Source organism: Chlorella variabilis (assembly GCF_000147415.1).
Source record: "Chlorella variabilis unplaced genomic scaffold CHLNCscaffold_1, whole genome shotgun sequence".
Lineage (NCBI taxonomy): Eukaryota > Viridiplantae > Chlorophyta > Trebouxiophyceae > Chlorellales > Chlorellaceae > Chlorella > Chlorella variabilis.
In genome coordinates, this window is record NW_005435087.1 from 2902596 (window position 1) to 2918549 (window position 15954).

Sequence of the window (15954 nt, forward strand, 5' to 3'; positions counted from 1 at the left end):
TAGAGCAGTTTGCGCAGCTGGCGGCGGTGACGGGGTGACGCCGGCCCATTGACGAATGCCAGTTTGGGGAGCTGGTAGCGGTGGTGGGCGACACGGGGTGGGGGCCGCGGTGTGGCGGCTGACCAGCTCCAGCATGGCGCTGATCTGTGACAAGGCCAGCCACGTCGGTCGGCAGCTCGCCAGGGCGGCGGCGGCGGCGGTGGGGCCGTGGCGGCGGCAGCGAAGTATCTTGGTGGACGCTGCGGCAGGCCGCCCCTTCCTCCTCATTGAGCCCTTCTGACCTCTCAGGCAAATACACTTGTAAAACACAACTAAAACAGCAGAATGTTCGGCGCCGGCAGCCTGCTGGGCGTCCTTCTGACTTCCTCAAATGCGCTCGGGACGGGGCCAGTGATATCCCTCGCATGCCCCCCGGTGACCAAAATTGCGGCAAACCCGAGCACCCACAGCACAAACCCAGCTCTGCGCTGCAAGCATCGACCGATGGGGCGTGCCCTCAAGGCCCTGGCTTGTGGGCTGGCCATTGCAGCCTTTCTATCCCTTGATAGCGTGGCTGGTGGCTTTCGGAGCTGTCGGGAGGCGCTTGGGGGCGCTTGGTGGAGGGCAACTCGATTGCATTGCCTTGCGCAGCATCCTGTCCAGAGCCCCCAACGGCCGCCACCTAGGTTGAATCACTCGAACGGGCCCCGCCGGGGGCAAAGGCCGGCTGGGGGCAGAGACTTGGGATGTGTGCCAGTCCCGCCGCCCGCGGCTGCCGGCCTCCCGCCGGCCTGCCGAATGCAACGTTGCTGCTGGCTTCAGGCTACTGTGGGCACTGCACGCAGCTTTCCGAGCATATCCAGTGCCCATTCACCCCCGCACTTGGTGCATTTTCCACCCGCAGAATGCCATGGCCCAGGATCAGGAGCTGGAGCTCGCAGCCGTCCTGGCGACGCACGCCGCCAGCGTTGGCGGCCGCTTGGCACGCCATGCCAGCCACCGGTATGCCATGCGGCGGTGGCGGCAGCCGTGCCTGGGCTGTGACCCCTAAGTGAAGACCCTCTTGAGTCATAGCTGCACCTGTACGCGTCCCCTGCTCCAGGAAGCTGGCCCAGGACTCGGGAACGCTGCCCTCAGGCGGCGGCGGCGAGGGCGCCCACCCCACCATGGCGACCAGGGCCGGCTGCCTCTACAGCGCCACAGAAGACGTGGAGAACATCTTCCAAGTGGGCGTGGTGCTTGGCATCCGCATGCGACAGCTTGCGTGCCAGTTTGCGGCCGAATGTGCTTCCTGTGCGGCCCTCGCAGGTCCTGGGCGGCGGGGTTGGCTTGCAGACCTGCCTGCATGGCCGCTACTGCGGCCCTGGCTGCTCCGGCGGGGGCCTCGTCACCCAGAACTGGTATGACGCCCCTGAGGACAGGCTGGACCAGGCCTGCTACTGGCATGACAAGTGCTACGAAAAGGGGAGCGAGTGCGACAAGTGTCTGTGCAACCAGGAGCTTGTGCGGGTGTCCAAGGAGGTGAGGCCGGCAGCTGCTGCCTCGCGCCCGACCGGCTGCCTGTAATTGAGCTCCTGGAGGAGGGGTTGTGCAGTGTGTGTGTGTGTGTGCGTGTGTGTTGGAGGGCGCCATAGCGCGCCCCTCCATGCTAGTGGCCCGGCTGGTGGGTAGACCAGCGCTAGCGCTGGCCCTCTTCTGGTGCTGGCGGGTGCCGGCAGCCACTTCCCGCCATGCCCTTGTCTTGGCGCGCTCCTCGAGCTTGCAGATTTGGGACCCTGCAAGCTCTGAGGACGGCTGCCCCCAATACGATGTGACGGCCGCTGCCGAGGGTGTGACAGTCTACTTTGAACAGGACTGCACCCCGCTGTGCACCGGCGGCGAGACTGCGCCGCCCGGCGAGGGCACCTGCACTGCCGACATCCAGTACGAGGCCAACCTGCAGGGCGGCGACCTGTCGGGAGAGCTGTCCACCGTGGTCGTGGCCGACTGGGCCGAGTGCTGCGCGCTGTGCGCCTCCACCGCCGACTGCTACGCGTGGTGAGCGCCTGGGGCCAGGCCGCCACGTGGCAGCCTTGCTGCTTCTGCTGAGCAGCTTTGCCGCGGCCCAAACCCTGCGCGGCGGCCACCTCCGCCGGCTTTGACCGCCCGCCCTCGCCGCCATTCGCCGCCGCCGCCGCCCTGCCCCTCCGCGCCCGAGCACGCACCTTGCATGCATGCTGGCGCAGGACGTATTATCAGTGGGAGAGCGACAATGGCACCTGCGACGGCCCGTGCTGCGCCCTCAAGGGCCCCAGTGGGTGGGAGGTCGAGTACGCGGAGAACACCGTGTCGGGCACGTGGCCTGCCCCCGAGTGACGGCGCACACACCTCTGCCGCGCCCGCGGCGCGGCGCCGCCTCACATACCAGCGCCAGCCGCGCCCCCACACGCGCGCTCCCTCCCCTGCTGCGATTCGCTCGATTCACCCAGCACAGCACGCATGCCGCTGCTTTTGTTGCTGCATCCATATATGCATGCATGCTGTGCCGCTCTGGCCTCTTCTCGGACCACCACCTGCACTATTACGTGAATAGCTTGCCGTGCGCAGCACACGAGCCTCCTCAGCTTCCGGCAATTATTAGAGGACTCAGCTTGCATCCCCTGCCCCTTACCGCCTGGATCTCACGTCAGGCCCTCCTTCCTGGCTGCCGACCTTCGTTGAACAACACCCTGCCCGCGGCAGTCTGCTGCTCGTTCATTTTACAAGGGATGGGCATTTGAGCCCCGTCACCTGGCTGCTCCTTACTGAGCATGCAACGCACACAGCAGCAGCCCAGGCTCACCCAGAGCAGCCAAAGGGCGTCCGCTGGCCCCTTGCGGCACGGCGACCCCGCCGCCGCTGCCCGCCAGCTCCCCGCTACCGCCGGTGCCTGCTCCAGGTGTCGCCGGCGGCGGTGGCCGCCGCCAGGCGGTACCCGCCATCCCCCGCCTCCAGCACACCCCTGGCCCCCAGCTCCTCGGCTAACTCAGTGATTGTGAAGCCTTGCGCCATGGACCGCCAGTTGCTGCAAGGGGCAGCCGCGTGGGCAGCAGGCGATGGGGCCTAGCGGATGCATGCAGAGCTTGCGGATGCATGCATGCGGCGGCCGAGCACGCAGCCGGCTGCGTCGGCCGGCAGCGGGCCCCGCCAGCACGCGGCGGGCGCAAGCAGGCGGCTCCACCCCGCAGGCTGCGCACCCGCCCAGCTCAGACATCTTCTGGCCAATCACCGAGGCGTTGCAGCGGGCGGGGGCGTGCCCCCTGCCGCTGCGCTTGCGCAGCAGCTCCGCCCGAGCCACCGCCGCCTCCACCGCGGCCAGCAGCAGGCGCTCCAGCGGGCCGCTGGGCTGCAGCACCGACTCGGGCACCCGCCTCGCCAGCTGCCCCTGGCCCTGCCGCTGCTGCTGCTTTGCCTGCTGCTGACCTTGGGGCCGACCCTGCCCCAGCGGCGGCTGCTCCACCAGCGTCCCCTTTGCCTGCTTTGCCTTCTTCGCCTGCTGGCCTTGCCCCTGCTGCTGCTGCTGCTGCTGCTGCGGTTGAGGTGCCGCATCTGCCGGGCTGGCCTCCCTCGTCTGAGCGGCCTCGGTTCGCTGCCGCTTGGCCGCAGGCTGGGCCTGAGCCTCGCCGGCTGCCGCCGGTCTGGGGGCGGCCGCCAGGGGCGCCCGGGACGAGGCGACTGCTTTGTGCTCGTGCCCCACACACGGCAGTACCGCAGCCACCACCTCTGCATCCTCCAGCGCCGCCGCAACGGTAGCGAGGTCTCCCCGCTGCAGCGCTGCAGTGAAGGCCTCGGGCTGGGAAGCCCACAGCCATGCCGTGCTCAGCCGGCAGCAGGCGGCGGCGATCTGCGGGATGGTGAGCGGGAGGGGGTGGCAGATTTCTAGCTGGCTGGGTCCCTGGGATGCTGCAGCCGGGGGTAGTAGCACACAGCGCAGCTTCCTGCCGCCGCAGCCAACCCAGCACCTGCAGCAGCACCTGCAGACAGAGCCCCAGCAACCGGGGGGGCACGCTCACCTGGCGTCGGGTGGGCAGGTGCGCGGCCTCGCTGCGAGCCAGCAGTTCCACCTCCTGCCTGCCGCTCTTCTCCCACTCCCCCTCCTCCCCCACACAGTCGTTATTGGAGAGGCAGGAGACGGGCACCAGCCGCTCAAACCCCTGGGGCGAGCGGGAACGCGCGGCAGCAGCGGCGTGCCAAGACGGCAAACACAGGCGGGGATGGCGCCGACCCCTTTGGTCGCCAGGATGCGGGGCAATGCAAGGGATTGCGCAGCTGCGTGCGTTATCGTGCTCTCGGCTTCCCCCTGCTGTGAACACGACGCCCACGCACCAGCAGCCTGAGGGAGAGGGTGCCGTCTCGAGCCTCACAACACTCGTCCACCCGCGCCAGGCGGTACGCGCCGTTGCTGACAAACCGCACGTAGGCGCCGCGCAGGATGCTGGGCGGCTGCGGCGCGGCAGCTTGAGAGCCACTGTCGGAGAGACCGGCGGCCTCGGTGCCTGCAAACGAATCGTGGGGTAGCAGGGCACTGAGGCGTGTGGGGATGTGGAGACGGCGAGTCGGCGGCGGCGCACGCGGCGGCGCGGGCGGCGGAGCCAGATCGTCTGATGCATGCATTGATGTCGTCACAGTCACAGAGCCACAGGAGGAGCGTTGGGAGCGCACCTTTGTGCTTGGTTAGGCGGCGCCAGGTTTTGATCAGCTGGAGCTCCAGGGGAGCGATCTTTGCGGCTTGATGTCGTGTCACGAATGCCAGGCGCACTGTTGATCTCAAGATGGGAGCCGGGATGCCGGCGTTGGTCTGCTGACCATCGGTTTGGCCCGCATTGCCCGTCAATGCCGCCAGGGGCAGCTTCTTGAGTGGGGGCACCATTGGCATGTGGGGCATCGCCAGATGGCTTTAAATTGGGGATGGCTGACGTGGCGCCGCCACCGCCGCCGGCCAGTGTAGGAGGCCTTCATTCAAGTGCACACCCTGGACGTGGCCTCTGCTCGCCGACAATCAGGGACACGACCACCACCTTTCTTGCTTGCTTGGTGATGGCTCCACACCAGTCCGCTTGCTGCGGCGGTGGTCCCACACCACCCGCACTTACGCGGCAGCTTGACCCCTGCCCCATCGCCACTGCGCCTGCTAGCATGCACACGCCATCAGCATGCCCCATTACACCTCCTCTTCCAGCACAGCAGCAGCATAGCCCAGGCACTGCTACCGCCGGCTTGCAACCCGGGCGACGCTGTGCCAAGCGCAGCAGGCCGCTGCGGCTGTGGGGCCCTCCAGCAGGTCACCCCTACGGGTGATCGCTGCTTTCCACTCCACATCACGGCCATCACATGCATCGATTGCCCTGGGGCTCCACCTGCCGCTTCTGGGGTCCCCGCATCCGGCCGAACGATTTCGGGGGCGCCGCCAACAAGCAACGGCGGCCATTCTGCTTCACCCGCAGCTGCTCCTCTCCGCTGCCTCGTGCGCAAAACGTGAGGCCGAGCCGCCGCACCTCAAGCCAGGCCGCCGCCGCCTGCCCGCCACCGCCCGCTCAGCCGCACCCTTGCGCCACCCTCCCTCCCTGCCTGTAGCACCCCTGTGTTTAGGGGATGGTGGCCATTCTGGGGGTGGGCAGCCTGTGGATGCAGCTGGCCCTCTGCTTCTTCTTCTTGTCGGGAGTCTTTGCAGAGTGAGCTTGCTTGCCGCTGCCTGGGCCACCGTCTCAAGCCCACCAGCGGCACGTGCTTCAGCCAGGCTGGGTGCCCACTCGAGGAGCAGGCTCGCCTCCCTGCCTGTGAGGTTATATATATACGTGTGTATATTGATGCCGCCATGCCGCTGGCGCCAACCAAATTCACGCCACGCCTCCCTGCCTGCTCCGCACGCCTGCCCCGCCGCCCTCCCGCCCGCAGCCTGCTGCTGGTGCGGCTGTGCCTGCTGGTCGCCTATGCCTTCCTGCTGGCTGCCGGCAGCCTGGGCCTGCCCCTCTGGCCCGCCCTCTCCAACCCTGGCTATATATCCCTTGATCTCATCTGCTGGTGAGTTGGCTGCCCAACACCGCCCCAGCCGACAGCCGCCAGCCAGCCAGATCCGGCCAGGGAACGCGCTGCAGCCCCCAAGCCGCCTCGCCCCGCCCCGCCCCGCCTGCCCTGCTCGCCCGCCGCCACCCGCCACCGCTGCTGTGCCTTCGGCCGCCACCAGCTCGCCGGGGACTTTCCCACGCCGTGCCTCTGCCCGCCCTGCCCTTTCACCCTGCCACTGCCTGCCCTACGCTTTCACTCTGTCTCTGCCCCGCCCCTGCCTGCAAAACCACCACCTGGTTCGAGGCCCCTCAGGTGCGTTGCCAACATCGCGTTCCATGGCCACCAGGCGGCGCGCCTGCTGTGGGAGGAGCGCCCCATCGCCTTCCCCGACCCCGACCAGCGCCAGCTGTGGCGCCTGTTCTGGCGCCGCGGCGGCATGGGGCGGCTGGAGTTCCTGGCCACCTGGCGGCGCTGCCGCCTGCGGTGCTTTGCCGCGGGGGACACGATCCTTGACCACCGGGGCGCGCAGCGCACGCTGGCGCTGGTGGTGGAGGGCCTGGCCAGCTTTAGCATCCACCCCGGGCAACTAGGGTCCCCCGCCCATGCCGGGCTGCAGCCGGGGAACCACGCCTCCTTCAAACAGGCACCTGCAGAGGCAGAGACGGAGGTGGAGGCAGGCGGCGCGCCTACGCCAGGGACTGGTGCTGCCCCGGCGGACGCGGCGCCGGCAGCGGACGCGTCACCGTCGGCGGAGGGGCTGTGTGAGCGGGACATGTACGGGGCCGCGCTGCCCGTGCGGGGGCGCCTCTACTCGGGCGCCATGTTTGACCAGGGGCTGCTCAACGTGCTCGGTGGGTGGACGGGGAGCAGGGGCTGGGGGTTGGGGTGGTCTGCGCGTGTTGTGTGTGTGTGTGTGTGTGTGCGCGCGCGCGCTTGTATGCGTGAGTTGGGTTGGGCTGCGGGGAGGGGCAGGCGTGCTTGCGGAGTGCATTGCGGTTGCGTCACGCCACGGCGGGCGGTCGTTTGCTGCGTTGCATCGCCGATGGGCGCCCTGCCTGGCCCGCACACCACGCGCCGCCGGAAGGCAGAGGCAGGTTCAGTGCCCATATGGCTGGGCCGCCGGTGTTTTCGGACCTTACGCTCATTGTATAAATCCATCTGTATATGCTCAATGTATATACATGTATGCCGCCTGGCGCAGGCATCTTTGTGGCGCTGGAGCTGGACCCCTCGCAGCGTCGCCACATCACCGCAGACACCGACTGCCTGGTGGCGCTGTGGGTGGGCCCCCCGCCGCTGCGTGCCGCCGCCGCTGCGCCGTGCTGTGCTGTGCTGTGCTGCACCGTGCTGTGCCATGCTGTGATGTGCCATGCTGTGCCATGCTGCGGCCTGTGCCGCTCTGTGCGTGGTGCCGCGCTGCCCGGCCGGGTGCCGGCATCATCCCGAGGAGCCCTCGCCCCCTCCCGTCTGCACCCGCTGCGCGCGAGGAAATACTCCAATGAGGCTTTCTGCACGCCCTCCGCGTCCCTGCGGCTTTTCCTGTAATTTTCTGCAGGACCTGCGAGACCTGAATTATCTGGCCACCGAGGCGGGCCCCGCCGTGGCGCACAGCTGGCGCGCCTTCACCATGTGCCAGGTAGGCGCGGCGGCCCGCGCATGGCACATGGCCAGCTTATATGGGACCTGCCTCACCCGGCACCTGGTGAAGGGGCCACCCAAACCCATGGCGGCACTGGCCACACAGGTGCACCCACGCCGCGCCACGCCCTGCCCCTCAGAATCCCCTTCCTTCCTTTCCTCCCTCGCTCCCTCCCTGCCTGCCTTTCCTCCCGGCTCCCAGATGGGCCTCACCTTCCGCTTCCGCGCCTTTGGCGAGGCGCTCAACTCCCGCAACGAGCTGGAGCCGCCAGAGGTGCTGCTCTCGGGTGAGGGTGCCTGCCGCCAGGTGTCCGCCGCCGGTGGCGGCCGTGCGAGGAGGGCGGCGGCGCTGGCGTGCACCGGCGCGCGTGCCGGGAGAGCAGGAGGCACTCCCCGCGCGCTGCCGCACAGGCGTGCGCTGCCTCCAGCCTGGCGGCAGCCAGCAGCCGGGGCGCCCCGCAGCCAGATCCCCTCCGTCCACCCGCTGCCCGCCTCCAACCCCCTCCGCGGCTGCCCCTGCCACCCCACTGCAGGCGCCCGCAGTACTGACTTAACCGACCCCCTGAGCGAGCGGGAGTACCCTCGGGTGACGTGGCGCAGCGTGCTGGCCGCGGTGCGCGCCGACCTCGCGCTGTCCACCCCGCCAGGCCTGCGCCACATGGGGCTGCCGGTGCACGGCTCCCAGGTGCGTGCGCTTGTGTGTGTGTGCGTTGGGAGGGGCCGCCTGCGCCTCGTCATGCCGCCTGCAGCTGCTGTTGGGTACTGGCCGGGCAAGGGAGCGCTGGGACGGCGTCGCCGGCCCGCCGGCGCGCCGGCCTGCCAGGCTGCAGCACCGCCGGGCCGCCTGCCTTGCTGGCCCCTCGTCGGCACGCAGGCGCCTCCCGTCTCGCTGCCCACAAGCGACGGCACCATGCTGCTTGCCGCCGCGCCATGCCCCAACCCGCACCTGTGCGCAGGCCAGCCGCCGAGTGAAAGCGATCCTTCGGGCCACAAACAAGCAAGTGTCCAGCCGCACGCTGGATCGGCTGATGGGGGAGGGCCAGACCAGCAAGCTGTTTGCGGGGCTGGCCCGCCTGCGCACGCTGTCGCTGTCCCGCATCTCGCTGAGCCGCAGCAGCCGCAGCGGCTTGGTGGCGGCGGCCCTCGAGGCGCCGCCCAAAGGCCAGGCGGCGGCGGTGGCAGATGGGCAGCCGCTGGCCCAGCTTGGCAAGGTGGTCACACAATGAAGCGCAGGGCGGTCTCCTCCTGTTGTTGCAACAAAACGTGGAGAAGAGCTGTGGCGAGGCGAGGTTTGCAGCACAATTCAGGCATCAACTTCAGGCGTGGACACTAAACAACGAGCGAGCAGAACTGGGCAACTGTGGCAGCAGTGTGCCGCCAGGCGACGACTGGCCACGAGCTCAGCCAGGCGCTGCCTTGGCCGCCTGCCGCGCCTTGTACACCCGCCGGTGCCCGCCGGCGCGCCAGTCGGCATGGGAGCAGACGGTACCGCAGTACCACACTGTACGGCACTGCCCACACTGCTGGCTGCCAACGCCCTGCCCCGCGGCGGGGCCCCCCTCGCCGCCCAGGTTGCTGCAGGCCAGGTAGGCACAGCTGCGACCAGCGGCAGCCTGCACACGCTCCAGCCGGGCTGCGGCCGCCTGCCCCGACTGCTGCCAGCCCTGCTGCGCCAGGTCGGCGAGCGCGGCTAGCGGCTGGAGCAGCGCCGAGGCTTCTGAAAGCGCCTCGCCGGAACCTGCCTCGGGCACCGGTGGTAGCGCCTCAAGCGCAGCCGCCAGCTGCTGTGCCAAGTCTGCTGCTGGCGCCTCTTGGCTGCTGCTGCCTCCCTGGCCGCTGCCGCTGGCGGCCTCCCCAGCCTGGCTACCCTCCAGCAGTGCATGAAGAACGCTTTCAGCAGCGCTCTTCAAAGCATCAACCAGCGATCGGAATGTGGCCTGCAGGCAGGGAACCAGTCGCTTGCGAAGTGCAGAGTCAACACCAGGAAGGCAGAGCCTCAGGCATGCGTCTCTCGCTACCTGGGGGTTGTCATGGATCCTGGCATGCTGGCTTCACTGCATGCGCACGCTTCTGCGCCCCAAGGCAGCCAGCATCAGCTCACTAGATAGCAGCATGGGCAGCATGCCGGCTTGGGCCAGAGCGATGGCCACATGCGGCTGGTCGGTGCAACCAGAGGCCAGTATGCCGAGCGCCTCTGCCTTATAGGCAGCACCGCTGGTATCAAGCGTCTCCTGTGCACGCAACAAGCAGGATCCAAGGGAGTATGGCCGGTGCTTGCGCTCATTCCGATACAAGGCTAGACATGCGAACGCTGGGTGCCAGGCTGTCTGCACATGCTGACGCCTGCGCGGTGGGCCGGCGAGGGGACCTGCAAACCCTCGCGGCACCACACGCTGCGCTGCCAGCCATGAAGCCAAGCCAGCCCCCGGCCCTGGCCTCACCGTTGGGCAGCAGGCCTCCACAGCTTGCAGCAGCTGGGCCAACAAGCTCTCATCCAGCAGGTACCAGCAACTGAGGGGAGTCAACTTTACGCCATACAGCACAGCGCCCATGCAGCTGGTTTCAAGGGCGCAGCCGCTGCCGGCCTCTTCTCCGTGCTGCAATCTTAGCAGCGACAGCGCATCTGGAGCGGCCAGCAGCGCACGCAACGCCTCAAAGTGTGCTGCATACAGCGCACGCATCGAGCTGCAGGCATTGGCAGGCAGCAATAAACAGGTGCCGGTAAGTGGGCAGCAGCTGCGCGTGCACTTGCATCATTGCAACACTCGACAACCTCGGCCGCTTGCCTGCTTTGGAAGCAGGCGCTGCTGTCGGCGCTGTCTCCGACTGCCTTTAGCGCCACCAGCAATGCAGCAAGCTGCAGAGTGTTGCTATGGCCAAAGATGGCGCCCTGCCAGAAGCCCTCAATCAGCGCAGGGTGGTCCGGCGCTTCTAGCAGCCAGTGGATCAGGCGGCAGCTGCGGCTGTGCAGCTCGCACAGCGACTCCACCAAACCGGCCTGCACCTCCAGCTGGCCAACATTGGCTGCGCTCCTGAAGCTGGCACTTTCTGTCCAATCAAGCGCTCGCACAGCGCCATTCATCCACAGCTGCACCGTGAAACTCACTGCAACGCGGCAAGCTGGCTGCGCTTGCAGCGCCTCCGGATCGTCCTCGCCTCCCCCAAGCTCCTGCTGGCGGCACCAGGCATGCAGCTGAGAGAGCCACAGCAGCAGCCGCAGGGCGGCGTTTGCGGCAGACGCCCAGGCCGCCATCTGCTCGCTGCCGCGCATGGCCTGCATGTGGCCCAGAGGCGCCACGGCCGTGGAAAACCATTAGCAGAGCTGCGCTGCGTGCAGGCCGTCGGCTGGCAGCACCATGGCATGGAGGGTGGCCGCCAGGTGTGGCACTGTCCGCAATAGAGCCAAGGCTGCAGGGCCCCACTCCGATCTCGCGGGGCCGTCGCCGCCGCTGCCGGGAGGCACTGTGCCAAGGGTGCAGAGGGGGTATAGCACCGACAGGAGCGTAACGGCTCCCAAGCGTGCTGCTGGCAGAATATCCGCCTCGGCGCCTCCCACTGCTGGAGGGGGCAGCGCCAGAAAGATGCGCGCCGCACACTCCACTGCTTGCATCCCAAGGTTTGGCTGGCGTGCCAGAACCTCCAGTGTGGGCCGCAGGCAGGGTGCCAGCAGCACGCTGTTGTGAACGCTGACGGCGAAAAGCACAGCCCTCGGGGTGTGCCCATCAGGTTCTGCCGCCGCGGGATCTGCAGCTGCAGGGTCTGCCGCCGCAGCGCTGCCACCGCCGGCTTCCAGCCTGCCAGCTGTCGACAGCGCCTCCAGCTCCGCCGCCAGTGTGCCAAGCTGCCGCAGCAGCACGGACGAGACCGCGTTGCTTGCATTGTCGCCGACCTGCGCTTGGCCGCCAGGCAGCCGGCGGGGCGCCAGAACCATCATCACGTTCACCACGACAGCAAACCGCTGCACCACAATCATTGCATCCTCCCCTGAAGCACAGAGTGAGAAGAGAAGGGCAACGCAAGGGTGATGGATGGCGCCAGGCAGCGGCGCTGGCGGCACCAGCAAGGCTGCCCTGCTGCAGTCCAGCACCAGCATACCCACGCGCAGCCAAACACCAGCACCCACCTAATGGGAAATCCTGTTTGATCGCCTCCGCCAATGCGGCCAGCCACTGAAGCGCCAAATGGGGACGCACGATGGATGCCAGAAATGCCGCTGCCTCATGCTGTGACCCTCGTGCCCCGCTGGCACGCGGCGCCTCGCTGGTAGGCCAGTGATGAGTCAGCACCAGCTCCACCAGGCTGTAGACTGCTTCCAGCTGCATCCTGGCTAAGCTTTCCGTTGCCTCGTTGGCCAGTCTTTCCGCTGTCTCGTCACGCGCCTCCGGCCCACGGCTCTGCGTGGCTGCCTCCATCCAGTCTGTCAGCGCTGCCTGGCCAGCGCCGCGTACCAGCAGCAGGCCGCCGCGCAAGTTTCGAAACAGATCGTTGCGCGTCACTTTCAGCAGCGTGGCGAGGCAGCTGCATGCCACGATGGCGCGGCAGGTGGCGCTCAGCTGACGGTGGCTGGCGAGCGCGTCGTTCAAGCCAGTCGGGGAGAGGGATCGGCGGCTCTGCAGCAGCTAGTTGTTGAGGTGCTGGAGGACCGTGGAGAGGTCAGACATCAAGCTGCAGGCGGGGAGCGGAGCTAGCTGCGCGCTCAGTGATGGGGCAAGTTTGCCGGCTTGCCACCCTGTAGCCGCGTGCACTGGCGTTGGCGGAGGGAGGCGGGCCCTCACACGGCGCCGCACCTGTTGAGCTCTGCTCCATCGCGCAGGTTGATAGAGATTGTGGAGTGCGCGGCCAGCAGAAACTCAGTAGCCTCCGCATCAAGCGCCATAGCGACCTGGAAACCTCGGCACGCCGCCAGGCCGGCGATGAGGTGACGCAGGTGGCGCTTCAGGTGGCCAGCCATGGCATGATGGAGGAAGGCGACAACGGGCGACAACGGGAAGGCCGGGAAACCCTGGTCGGCGGCGGCGCGCAGCACGCAGCGTGCGTGAGTCTGGCTCCCAAGGCAGGGCGTGGTTGGACTGCCCGCCGCTGCGCAGAAGCCCTACTGGCGCATGCTGTTGGTACACATGTCACACGCCAAGCCTGGCAGCCTGGGGAAAGGGAGCACCAGCACGCTCGGCGACGCCGCCCCGCCGCCATGCAGGCTGCTGCTGCGTCTCGCATTGTTGGCCCCTGCTTCAGGCAGCTCGCACCGGGGCAGGCAGCTCTGCCTACCAGACCGCGCCAGCTGCCAGCACCAGACCGCGCCATACTCTGCACAGAGCACAGGCAGAGGAGGCGCGCCGCGCCGGTTCTGGAGGTCCACCCCTCGTTGCCTTACATGCTGAGGGCGAGCCCGCCGCGGTCGCCTGCACTTGAGTCAACACTAAACGAGCGCCACGCGGGTGCCACCGCCGCTGCGCCGACCGGCGGCGGCTAGGCCACCCGCGGGTCGGCATTCATATGCCAGGCATACGTCATCTCGTCCCAGCCGCAGCTGGCCAGCAGCCCCTCCACCAGCGTGCTCCAGTCCAGCCCCACCGCAAACTCGGTGTGGTGGTCCCACACCCGCACCAGGGCGTCCTCAGGGGCCGCATAATCCCACAGCCGCACAGTCATGTCGTAGCTGCGGCAGGGGTGGAAAGAACGCGGGGGGTTGATGAGGGGAGCAGGAGAAGGCGGTGGTAGAGTTGGGGAGAAGAGGTGAGCATGCAGCGGCAGGCAGGCAGGTAGGCAGGCAGGCAGGCAGGCAGGCCGAGGCAGGCAGGAAGGCAGGCAGGCAGGCAGCTGGGTGTGGCACGGGAGGGTCCCCCACCGCAGGCTTGCCTGCACGACGCCACCAGCGTCTCGGCGTGCGGGCTGAACAGCACGCGCCGCACCGCATAGGTGTGCCCCAGCAGCGTGGCCACCGCCCGCTCAGGCATGCGCACATCCCACACCTGCGGGGGATGGATGGGGAGGTGCAGGGGTGCGCAGGCGGGTGGGTATGGAGCGAGGGCGTGTGCGTGTATGCCTCTGTGAGGGACTGCCTGTGCTTGGGTGCTGGCGGGCGGGCTGGGCAGCAGTGGTGGTCTGGTAGTCACGGGCCAGCCATCCCACAGCCCGCCGCCCACCCCTGCCACCGCCCACCCGCCGCCGCCTACCCCTGCCGCGGCCCACCAGCCGCCGCCCACCCCTGCCGCAGCCGCAGCTGCGGCCCGCCGCGTCCCCTCCCGCAGCCGCCACCCCAGAGGCCCTGTGCCCACCCGTATCGACTTGTCCACGCTGCCCGTGGCGATGACGCAGTCGTTATATTTGCACCAGTCTGCCGCCAGCACCTCGTACGCGTGCGCCGCCAGGCTCAGCGTGGGGCGCGGCTGCCGCAGGTCCCACACCTGGTGGCGCGTGGGAGGGATGGGAGAGGGGGAGGGGGAGGGAGGGATGGTGTGAGGGAGGGGTGAGGTGGGGCGTGCAGCTGGAGAGAGGTTGGCGCCTCCCTAGCAGCCCGCTTGCTCGCCCGCGCGCACGCAGCGACTGAACACGTCCCGCCCGCTCCTCGCCGCTCCTCACCGCTGCCCCATTTGCACCACACCCACCCACCGCACACACGCACACGCCTCGGTCGTGCATGCCCAGAGGCCGACGGTCGCGCCCGCCGCCACACCCCTGCCACACTCCTGCCACACTCCTGCCACACACATGCACAGACACACCTACACACACTTACCACACACACACACACACACGCCCACCTTGACCGTGCAGTCCCCCGAGGCCGACAGGAAGACGTCTGCCTGCTGCGGGTTCCACTGCGCCGCATACACGCAGTACGTGTGCTCGGCAAAGGTGCGCAGGGAGGTGGGGGCCTGCGGGCGGCCAGGGCTGGGAAGCGTCGATGGTCGGTCGACGGCGGCGGCGGCGGCGCTCCAGGTGCCACGACATGCCATGCATCTTGTGCCTCAGCCAGAAAGGAGGCGGGACCGGAGCGGGCCGCAAGCGAGGGCGGCGCACGGCAGGCTCGGCCAGGTCAGGGTGGCCCCGCTGGGCCAGGGTAGGGGCCACCCCGCATCCTTGCCGGGCCTGGCCCGCTCTGCTGCAATGGCCACCCTGGCAGGTGCCGCACCCTTGCAGGGCGCCAGGATGCACCCACCACCCTACCTGAAGGTTCCACAGCTTGACTGTATCGTCCCAGGAGCCCGACAGGAAGCAGTCTCGCCGCACCTGGTTCCAGTGCAGGCTGTACACCTGCGGCACGCGTGGCACGGGGCAGTACCGGGTTGCGGTACATATGCGGTACGGTGATGGCACAGGTGGCAGGGTGGGGCATGGGGAGCAGCCCGCCAGGCGTCTACCGGCATGGGCAGAGGGGCAGGTGGCAGGTACCGAGGGAAGGCAAGAGATGCCGCTGCATGCGAGAGCCGGCCGCTGGCAGCCGCCTGCCGGGGCCGCTGCGAGCATGCAGAGCGGGCCCCCAGCAGCCCACCCACCGCAGCTGCTACCGCCCCCCACCTCGTGTGTGTGCTCCTCAAAGCTGCGCAGCGGGTTGGCCTGTGGTGGAGCCGCCAGGTCCCACACCTGGCACGAGGGTGGGTATGTGGTGATGTACCACGCAGTTTAGCGGTTTGCAACGGTGGGGCGGAGATGCTGCCCAGCCGCAAACCAGCCCAGCCGCGCCGGCTGCGGGGCCTGCCCCGGAGCCCTCGAATCCACAGCTGGGCGCCTGCTGCTGCTGCTTCCCTTCCCCGCCCACATCGCCACCCACACAGCCACGACCACCCCACCACCCGCGCGCCAACCTTGATGCTGCCGTCCCCGCAGGCGGACACCAGAATGTTTTCGTTCTCCTCGCTCCACACGCAGTCATACAGGCCGTCCACAGTGTCAAACACGCGCACCTCCTGCAGTCCGCCGGGGCCCATCTGGGGCAAGGGCACGCCAGGGAGGAAGGCAGCGAGGCAGGCGGGGGGGTGGGCAGGGTGGCAAACGAGGCTGCAGCAGCCCCGGGCCGCCTGCCTGCAGCAGGTGATGCCGCCGCATGCACTACCCCGCTGCTCCAGGCATTTTCCGCAGCCTGCCTCAGCACGTACTGCCCCCTGTGTGTACTAAAAAGTGCCGCAACCTGCACACCCTCCCCGCGCCGCACCTGCAGCACATACTGCCGCCCGTTGCCAATGATGCCAAAGTTCTGGCTGGTGGCCACAGCCACCTTCGCCTCCTCAAACGGCGAAAAGCGCACGCTGTAGCCCTGGAACTGGGTTCGGAAGCCTGGAGGTGTGTGTGTGTGTGGGGGGGGGGGGGGGGGGG

At 68.4% G+C, this 15954-nt stretch overlaps 2 protein-coding genes across 2 annotated transcripts in view; both read right to left on the bottom strand.

Moving 5' to 3' along the window:
• Nucleotides 1-9041: 9041 nt before the first annotated feature.
• Nucleotides 9042-10921, bottom strand: CHLNCDRAFT_133659 (hypothetical protein; the record flags this gene model as incomplete). Its single annotated transcript, XM_005852206.1, has 4 exons — nt 9042-9578; nt 9708-9872; nt 10083-10326; nt 10407-10921. The coding sequence occupies 4 exons, from the start codon at nt 10919-10921 to the stop codon at nt 9042-9044; spliced, it is 1461 nt and encodes a 486-aa protein (XP_005852268.1).
• A 2070-nt stretch (nt 10922-12991) lies between these two features.
• Nucleotides 12992-15954, bottom strand: part of CHLNCDRAFT_33699 (hypothetical protein) — a 3378-nt gene continuing 415 nt past the window's right edge. The window contains exons 2-9 of the mRNA XM_005852207.1: nt 15794-15915; nt 15447-15569; nt 15160-15225; nt 14809-14895; nt 14403-14516; nt 13917-14045; nt 13498-13610; nt 12992-13297 (exon numbers count right to left, since the gene is read on the bottom strand). Of these exons, the coding sequence (XP_005852269.1) occupies nt 13108-13297; nt 13498-13610; nt 13917-14045; nt 14403-14516; nt 14809-14895; nt 15160-15225; nt 15447-15569; nt 15794-15915 (944 nt within the window). The 3' untranslated portion in view covers nt 12992-13107. The remainder of the gene's footprint in view (nt 13298-13497; nt 13611-13916; nt 14046-14402; nt 14517-14808; nt 14896-15159; nt 15226-15446; nt 15570-15793; nt 15916-15954) is intronic.